This window comes from Lycium ferocissimum, chromosome 6 (assembly GCF_029784015.1).
Source record: "Lycium ferocissimum isolate CSIRO_LF1 chromosome 6, AGI_CSIRO_Lferr_CH_V1, whole genome shotgun sequence".
NCBI lineage: Eukaryota > Viridiplantae > Streptophyta > Magnoliopsida > Solanales > Solanaceae > Lycium > Lycium ferocissimum.
This window is the reverse complement of record NC_081347.1, coordinates 8,366,679-8,376,699: the sequence shown is the minus strand read 5'-3', so window position 1 is coordinate 8,376,699 and position 10,021 is coordinate 8,366,679. Positions and strand designations below refer to the sequence as shown.

The window sequence follows — 10,021 nt, the reverse complement described above, 5'->3', positions numbered from 1 at the left end:
ACGATTATTAAGGACTACAAATTATTTTTGAAGGAAAGTATTATTTAATTTTATATATGTATTTATACAATGAGCAAAAATAAATACTCTTTTTCTCTATATAATGAAAGAGTACGTGATGCGATGGCAATATGGCATGCGTGAATTCTTTCAATTTACAATCTCCAGTCAACTTTATAATCCTTGGAATTAGCAAACAGTATCTTTTTTATTTCTACTATTAATAAGTGAAGCTTAGATACGATGAAGGGTATTTAAGTAAATTTAAACTTCTTTTATGGCTAAATTCTAAACGTTTGTCTGCCTTGAAAAATAAACACGTGTCCCACTACAAGGTCCCATTCTTTTACCCAGAATTCTAAACGTTTGTCTATCAGTATTTTCTTCCAATCTTCACATGCATATCTAGAAATAGATACTCAATGCGTGTTTTGATTAATTCTCTAATGGCTTAATTGCTTGAGAAAATTACTGATCGAAATCCTCTAATAGCAATTTGTCAGTATTCTCGCTATAAAATGAGTATGACAAAATTAATCCGTCTTTGAGATTATTTAAAGTATCAAATTTTTCTTGCTAATTGTTGATACGTGTCAAATTCTGATATTTAGGTGATATCTCAATTCTCAACCCCGTGTTTTTCCTTACAAGGATGAAAAATCGATCATTCAATTTATATGATGCATTTTTCAGCTTGAAATGTCCAAAATATTTGACACTATGCAGTTAGTTAAATGATTTTGAATTCTTCAAAAATTTTAGTTATATAGAGAAATTTATTCTCCGTGTCTCATAAGTATGATAAAGGGGTGTCCTGCATTCCAATGGTACCTCCATCACCGTTGAAACTGAATTGGAAATCAGTACAATTATGACGAAGAGTGTCTTGCATTGTGGCACTAAAATAGTAGTGCTTCGTGTCACTTTTGAACTGGCAATTTGTATAACTATGATAAAGGATGTCTTGCATTGTAGTGGTAGCCTCTGTATTACTCTTGAAATTGAATAAGAAAAATTAACGGTGAATGCAGATAGTAAGGAAGGCTTCCTTGCAAGTAAGAAATAATACCAAGCTTCCCCAATGAAGATTATATGGAAAAGGGATTCTAATCGGTTCGTTCTTGTGGCTGGAATTATTTGGGGTATGCTCATTCTAATCACTTTTGTTATTTCATGCTTGGTCTTGCCAGTCATCTATTGTACTTTTCTCTTTAGTTAACTATTTCACGCGTTCTTGCTTTTGTTTCCTCTGCCATATTTACGGAAGCATTCGCTTGTTTCGAGTTTTTGAGGATGAGGAGTTTGTGGTAATGAACAATGCGACTATCATTGAAGAACCCAATTGGTAATCTTAGCATATTTAGTATTTTGAGTCTAAATGCAAATTAAACGTTACCCTCTTTCAGAAGTTCACTACCTTTATGGTTAATGGAACCATGGCGGTTTCTGAAGCTGGAAGTAGTATGTATGATCTTGTTATTGCCAATTTTTGTTTCAAAAATTAATTAGAAACCTATACTTTTTACGTTTCAGAATGGGAATCTGCATTTATCTTCCGTTCTTAACATGGAGCCCTTTGTGACAAAAGCAGTAAAATATATGAAGCAATACAGAGAATAGGACTTGTAACACCTCCAAATTGTGAGTTTCTCAAGTTTGTCATTTCAAATTTTGTATCTAAATGTATCAGAGAAATGTTAAGGTTGCTCTTTTATCTATTGTGAATGTATAGGTTGTCCTATTCTTGTAGCAGATGATCCAAAAAAGATTGATATATCGAAAAGGAGATCTCCATAAAAGGGTGTCCAATCTCTTTCTTACTTTATGGAGGATGTTACAGCAACTAATGGATCTCAGTCACCACTTCCATTTAGAGGACATACGGCAACCGGAAGATGAGAACTTTATAGCAAAACCAAAAATGAAGGTGAACATATCGACTTATCTAACTTAATTTGAGACTTCAGCTATTTCTGCACCTATTTGTTGCATTTTACCTGGGCCAATTTCCTCTCCTTTTTTAAAACTTTGGTAAAGACTAAGTTTTGCTCATAGGAGCAGCGACAAATGATTTGAAAATGAAATCTACCTTAGCTTTGACTATATGTACTATATATAACATATATTTTAAGTATAAATCAGGTTTGGTACTATCTTGCTCCTTAATTACTTACTCTTTTGACATGCGTTTGCATATTGCAATCAAAGTATTTTAAGTGTGTACCAAGTGACAACATCATCAAAATGGCTTGAAAAAGACTGCTATGCTCACCAAGTGAATGTGATTATCTTCTACTAATAAATGCAATTGATCAGGAAAGAGGAATGAAACTATGTTACATACTCAGGGCACCATATTTCTAATTCCTGAGGGTTTGATTCCTTTTGTTATTCTCACAGTTCTTTTAATGTATACATGTGCTTGTTAAAATAGTTCCTGTTCTTTTTCAACTAATAATTGAGCAAAGTCAAGAGTTTGTTGTTGTAATAACATGATGGAATGAACTTCGTTGGGAGCCGATTGCCATTTTTTCCTATTTTGTTTTTGAGATTCATTACCAATTTCCTCTTCAAAGAAATGTTGCAGTAAAAAAAGACTTCATTCCCATATTTTACTAATTTTTATACTTTAATAGATTATAAATGCTATGGATTTTAATATTTTAATACAGACACTATCAACATTTTCTTATTGTTTCTTCTACTGGATTTTTTTAGCGATGTAATAAGTTTTTTTTTTATTTTTTATAAAACTTCTTGGCTTTCATGGATTGAAGATGTGGCATTATTTTCTTTGAGAAATCCTTCTGAGGTTCCTTCATGCTCAAGTATTTGTACAACTTCCTGGTGGATGCTTCGCATTCTTAGTATTTACAAATTTTAATATGTTAAATCTTTCCCATTTTAAAGATCATTCTACCGGAAGCTTTTTAAGTTGTTCGTTTGCAATCATTGAAGAAATCTACTGCGAGTTAGAGGGTGAGTCTATTCTTGAGTTTTATGCATTGCTTTGTATTATGCTGGATCTGACTGTTGGCTACGTTGATCGGTATCTTTCTTGTGATGTGAGGGTATGATGGATAGACAACTATGATAATATCTAGGAGCAGTTTTGCATGATAACATTGTAAGAGATTGATTTTGATTATTAGTATGAGAATGCTTGTAGCAAGTATGAAGCTTGTGCACTTCAAGTGCAAGAGTCTGCTTCATAAAATACTATACTCCAGGAAGCATGTAAGCTTGGCTTTTTGATCCACACGACCTCGCAAGTTCTAAACTTTGTGGTGGCATATATTAGGCACTCTGTATAGTGCTGGTCTAGCAAATGGAATATGCACTATTAGATTACTTGCAGTTTGAAATAGCAAATCCAGCAAATGCATCTTTCCAAAGGTTATTGCTAAATATTTTACCATTACATAACAATTCCTTTTTTGTAGACAATTTAGACATTGATACTTAAAATATAATACGGTAGGTATCCTTTTGCAAATCAACAACTTAATGAAGTAGTCTCCCTATCTTCCGAGATAGGGGCAAGCTCTGCATACACTTTACGCTCCCCAGACCCCACATTGTGGGATTTCACTAGGTATGTTGTTGTTGTAATGAAGTAGTCTCTTCACCGTAGAAGTTTGTTGCTTGACTATTCTTCTCGTGCATATTCTGTCTTAAACAAGATGGTTGGACAGTATTCAATCATCAATTATTACATCTTGCTCCTAGCAAAAAAAAGTGTGAAAGTCATAATGTGTGAAAGAATTTGACGTGTAGGAGTTGCTCTCTCCTATGCTGCGGATTCAGAATTGAATTACTTTCAGCTGACTGGTAAGACGCTATGAGGTCCATGATTTTTGCTTGGTTTTCACGAGCATTCTTTTGTTGGTGTCACATTACTTGGCTAATGTGATATGCATAATGGGCCTATTATTTAGGGGGAAAAGAAGAAGAAGAAAAAAGGTTTATTTACATACAATTTCCTCTGTTACTCCATTATATAATCAACTTGGGATTTGGTGTGGCTATTTTCTAAGTAGGTGACTTCTTGCTCTAAGTTTGTGTTGTTTTCTTCTTAGATAATTACTGTAATTGCGTCTCATGGGGTGTCCCTTGCCATGTTTTGCATTTAGTTGGGTAATAGGATTAGGAAGCTAATCAGAATCCACATAACAGGTGGTGCTTGTAAGACCGTATTTTTCTTTGATCAAATCTGATTTTCATTTTTCAAATTTACTTAATTGCCTAGTAGTGTTGCAACTACTTGAGAGGTTTTGATAGGATATTAGACTTCCTATTGAGGATTTTTGACTGCACATCTATCCAATTAAGTTTCATTTCATGTTGTTTGTTGGAGAAGAGACAAATATTATTGAAAACTAATTTTTCTGTAGTGGAAGGAAAATGACGACTTTGTACTCTACTGTTGTTGCCACAGTTCTCTCTGCTATGGGTTTATAGTTAATCTAGTTTTGTGTGAGTGATGGTCTAGCAACAGTGCTACATTTTAGCTTCACACTTTAATTTTTCATGTCACTTAGAATGTAGTTGTATCTTTTTTGAGTTGAATGTAGCTATGTTGACTTGGAAAGAAATTGATGTGTACATACTGGTTTAACAGGCACATGAGCAAACGACTGTAGGAAGGCAACCTCATAGCTAGAGAGAGAACTTTATCAGCCAAATGAATTTAATAGATGTTGAGGTATTATACTGTTCTATTATCGAGCTAAAAATTTAGTGATTTCTACTGTTGAAATAATGTGTTACCTCTGAGGTGCCATACATTTTATATCTTGAAATGTAATCTTTTAGGATTAGGAGTATATTTATTTGAAGCTGTAGATTTGCAACAGTATTAGTAAGAAACTTTGCAATGGCTGATTGTGCCTTTTTGTCTTATGCAGCTAATCAGGCCTTTCTTCTGCTGAAGCAACAAGGGGAGGGATTGGAGAACATTGCAGTATTTTCTTACGTAAATAGATTTTGGCATCCTTCTCCTAATTAAGAACATCTTGAAATTCAACATACGTATATGCTACTTTGGGTTAGAACCAAAAAAAAGGGACATCGGGCTCCCGTGCGTAGCACGGGCACTCCATCTAGTACTACAATATACAGGCATGAATATAAATACATGGAGTACATTGTAATAGGCTGCGTGTCCATATTGACAATTAGGGGTGTACAAAGTAAACCGACAAATCGCACCAAACCGATAAACCGAGTCAACCCGAGAAAAAAACCCGACTAGTGGTTTGGTTTGACTTGGTTTGGTGTTGAAAAAAAAAAACCGACCATAATTGGTTTGGTTTGGTTTTAGCTAAAAAAAGTCAAACCGAATCAAACCAACCCGACATTACATGTATTCAATTTTTAAAATATTTTATACATAAAAATATTTATTTGTAATGTAATTTATAAATATTTCTTAAATTTTTTTTCATAGTTTTTATCGATTATCATATTATTCAAGCTCGAACTTGAATTTTGAATGTCAATAAGTTTTATATCCTATGGATGTTAGTAACTCAAATAAAGTCCAAACCAAAACCAACTCAACACTAATGCTAACAAAAGAAATTCAATTTACCACCAAGAATGACAATAATGTTGGATATCTATTCTTTAGTTTTGCATAATTGGTTTAGAGAGTGAAAATACATAACGTAAGTTTTTTTTTCTTTGTCATGTAACTAATAATTGTTAGCCGTACTTATTTTAACATGACTTAGTATTTTTAGATTATGGTCATTTTCTTTATGGCTTATTAATTAGCACTATTTATTTTAACCAATTTTATTATCTTTTGTTGAATATTTTAATACAATGTCATCACTCTTCTCACATTTTGTGTTATTTTTCTTAAGAAACACCTTAATTATATAGTTGTATCTTACTAGGACTAAAGAAATATTTGAAGTAAAAGTGTATATGTTTTGTATCAAGACTATTCCGGAAAAAAAAAATCCGAAAAACCCGAAAAAATTGAATAACCCGAGAAAATCCGAGATTGAAAAATTCAAATTTTATTGGCTTGGTTTGGTGTATAAATTTTAAAACCCGACGCAATTGGTTTGGTTTGGTGTTTAAAAAATCCGAACCAACCCGGTCCATATACACCCCTATTGACAATATAAAAAGTCAATACCTTACACATCTATTATACTCCCTTCGTTCACTTTTACTTGTCCAAAGATTTAAAAATAGATTTTCACTTTTACTTGTCACTTAGCATATCGAGAGAAGACAAATTCTTTTTTCCAATCTTACCCATAGTATTAATTACTCATTTCAAATCATTTTTCAAGTCTATTAGAACTATGCACCAATTAATACGGCATTATTGTAAATTATACACTTTATTTATTATTTCTCAAAGGGTGTGCAAAGTCCATAGTGGACAAGTAAAAGTGAACGGAGGGAGTATATCTTATGTTGATACTTTGTTCTAGTAAGCAATTTTATCAATTTATTAGTGAAGCCACTTTATTTAATGAAGCAAGACTGAAAACTAACCAACAAATATTGTGGTGGAGTGGTAAGTACTCCTTCATCCTTAATCAAACGTTTCAAATTCAAGTCCTGAGTATAAAAATACATATGTTAGAGAGCGCTTTACCCCCAATGTGGGACTTCCCGATGTGAATTCCGATTTGAGTGGGCCCAATACAAATATAGGCACCGGGTGGGGGAAAAAAGCAAGAAGATGACTAGGGAAGTAATGTGGTCGTTTAGTAAATCCTACCCCTAATAAAAGGATAAATTGCTTGCAGCTACAAGTTAGTTCACCAGACAAATGGATGCAGTGCTTAGTTCACCAGACAAATGGATGCAGTGCTTAGTTCACCAGACAAATGGATGCAGTCTAGCTCACTCTTTGTGGACGGTTATCTTAATCTTTTAAATAACCTAAAAAGTAAAGAAAAAGAATTTGCAGTATCATAGTGTACAGTAGTAGTTAAACTTGCATACTAAGTCTTATCCTCACACAGAGGTAAAATAGGGAAAACTGACTAAGAAGGGAAAATGATAAAAGTTGAAATATTAAAACACATGCTCCATGTGTCTCAAGTATAGAAAAATCTTTACTTTAGTAGGCGTTTGGCCGTAGAAATCAAAAACTTTTTCACTTTTTTTGGAATTTTGGAGTTGGAGTTGGAGTTGACCAAAGTTTTTGCAAATAATATTTTTTTTTTGAAATGTACTTGTTTTGGTTGTGAAAAAAGTGAAAAACGAACTTGTATTTGTAATTTTCATGGCCAAACACTAATTTTAAAAAAAGGTAAAAAATATTTCCGGAAAAAAGTGAATAACTCTTATGGCCAAACGGGTCCTTAATTTTGTACCAGATGGAAAAAAGTATATGAAAGTGATGGCATTAGGGATTTGCAATCTTGTACAGCTCAGAATTCTTCCCTCATGGTAATTGATTGCCAAACACCACATGCCCTCATCTTTCATGTGCTACAATAGGCCCCAAAAAACTGTTTTATAAGAATGCAATGCACTTAGGCCAAAACTCCAAATTCATGTTTCCTAGTTATTTTCTCTCTTTTTTCCAAGTCCCATCTAGGAAATAAAATTTTGCTTTCTTCTTTAATGGAGTCACAAGTATACACTTTGTTGCAATATTTGCAAGTGTCCATAGGCTACTTTCTCTTCTCTTTTGCCATTGCCTTCTCTTTTTTCTCTGTTTTGCTCTTCTTGAAAAATAAGTTATGGTGCAATTGTGACATTTGCCATTGTTACCTTACATCTAGTTGGAGAAAAGAATTTACTAATCTTGGTGATTGGTATGCTCATCTTCTCCGAAACTCGCCATCGCAAACTATACAAATCCATGTTCTTGGCAACATAATCACAGCCAATCCAAGAAATGTGGAGTATATGCTCAAAACCAACTTCTTGAATTACCCTAAAGGGAAGCCTTTCTCAATGATTCTTGGTGACCTTTTAGGGGATGGAATTTTCAATGTTGATGGAGATTTATGGATGTTCCAAAGGAAAATGGCTAGTCTTGAACTTGGTAGCATGTCCATTAGATCTTATGCATTTAACAACGTGAAAAATGAGATCAAGTTTAGGCTCCTCCCACTTTTATCTTCTGTTGTATCTCAACAAGATCTTGGAGGGACAACTTTGGACTTGCAAGATGTTTTTAGAAGATTTTCTTTTGATAACATATGCAAATTTTCTTTTGGTTTAGACCCTGGTTGTCTTGAACTATCCCTTCCTCTTTCCCATTTCGCGCAATCGTTTGATTTGGCAACAAAATTGTCAGCAGAGAGGGCAATGGCAGCATCACCATTGATTTGGAAGATCAAAAGGCTTTTGAACATTGGAAATGAGAAGAAATTAAGGAAGGCCATTGAAAATATTGATGTTCTTGCTAGGGAAGTCATAAGGCAAAAAAGAAAATTGGAATGTTCCAATCATCAAGATCTTTTATCAAGATTCATGACTATGGTTGACAATGAAGTCTACTTAAGGGACATTGTGATAAGTTTTATATTGGCGGGGCGTGACACCGTGGCATCCGCCCTAACAAGCATCTTTTGGCTACTAACGAGTCACCCCGACGTTGAATTAAGAATCCGGGAAGAAACGAGTTGTGTTATGCAACAAAATCAAGAATTCCTGAAGTTTGAACAGATAAATCAAATGCATTACTTGAATGCAGTGGTTCATGAGAGCATGAGGCTATATCCACCAGTGCAATTTGATTCAAAATTTGCTAGTGAAAATGATGTATTTCCAGACGGCACATTTGTGGGCAAAAATGATAGGGTGACATACCATGCGTATGCGATGGGGAGAATGGAAACTATATGGGGCCACGATTATATGGAGTTCAAGCCAGAACGGTGGTTGAAAAATGGCATTTTTTGTCAAGAAAGTCCTTTTAAATACCCTGTTTTTCAAGGTGGAATTAGGGTGTGTTTGGGAAAGGAACTGGCACTAACGGAAATGAAGTGTGTAGTGGCTTCTATGTTGCAACACTTCGACATTCGGGCTGTGGCGGCCGGCGGGGATCTCCGGTTCGATCCAGGGCTGACGGCAACCGTGAGAGGCGGGCTTCCGGTGGTGGTTAGGCGGAGGAGGGGCTTTTGAAGTTTTTAGCTAGTACGTGGCCCCTAATATTAGTTTTTTTTCTTTTGGAATAACCATTTGGTATCCGAAATTTACTGTCTCGACTAATTCAAATTCGCACCGCATAAGGCGAATTTAAGTAAGAAGCGCTTCTTACCAAGAATATCTCCATTTAAAATCGAACCCAAAGCCTCTAGTTGAGGGTGGATGGCCCCACCAACAGTCATTTGTGATTTCTACAATATGGTTAACGTGGAGTTATTGGCTTTATGTTATGTCTTAATACATGAATGCACACAAAAGGTGGCACCAGTTTCCACCCTATGATAATCCTAGCTGAATATTTTATTATTGGGAAATTGTCTATTTCCTCTTAATTAAATTAAAGTGATTTAATCATTATACAATGTTATCATCTCTCTTTGTGGGACTTAATCTTGTTTTTTATTAGTAAATGTTAAAGGAGTTTAAAAGGTCAATCGTGGATAAGCGTTTACTCTAAACATGCATGGGACGTTGGTCACTTCTGAAAAGAAGAGTGTTGCTATTTTGTTATTGTCACAATCAATTACTCCCTCTGTTCATTTTTACTTATCCACATTAAAAATATATTTCATTTTTACTTGTCTTTTAGTATATCAAGAGAATTTTTTTTTCTTCATATTTTACCCTTAGCATTAATTACTTATTCCCCAAATCTCCCAATATCTAAGACTAAACATCAATTAATATGAGTATTGTAGTAAAATACCCATAGCAATTGTTGTTTGGAAAGTCCGAATGGCACAAGTAAAAGTGAATGGAGAAAGTAAATTATATCGGCCGTTTGTGTATAAAATTTAAACAACATTAAAAGCTAGCTATGAGGGACATGGAAGGTAGTTATCAATACTTTTAACTTTAAGGTGTCGTTTGGACATGGTTTGAA

The 10,021-nt window shown here is 34.3% G+C and overlaps 1 protein-coding gene and 1 long non-coding RNA gene across 2 annotated transcripts; both read left to right on the top strand.

Moving 5' to 3' along the window:
• The first annotated feature begins 795 nt into the window (after positions 1-795).
• Positions 796-1,932, top strand: LOC132060616 (uncharacterized). The gene is made up of 3 exons (XR_009415963.1): positions 796-1,142; positions 1,534-1,641; positions 1,733-1,932. It is a non-coding gene; the product is annotated as an uncharacterized LOC132060616 (long non-coding RNA).
• A 5,574-nt stretch (positions 1,933-7,506) lies between these two features.
• LOC132059189 (cytochrome P450 94C1-like) lies at positions 7,507-9,417 on the top strand. The gene has a single exon (XM_059451728.1). The coding sequence runs from the start codon at positions 7,603-7,605 to the stop codon at positions 9,112-9,114; it is 1,512 nt and encodes a 503-aa protein (XP_059307711.1). The 5' UTR covers positions 7,507-7,602; the 3' UTR covers positions 9,115-9,417.
• The last annotated feature ends 604 nt before the right edge of the window (positions 9,418-10,021 follow it).

What these genes read in the sequence shown, in the direction of transcription:
- LOC132059189 (XM_059451728.1), top strand. Translation starts at nt 7,603, where the DNA reads ATGGAGTCACAAGTATACACTTTGTTGCAATATTTGCAAGTGTCCATA.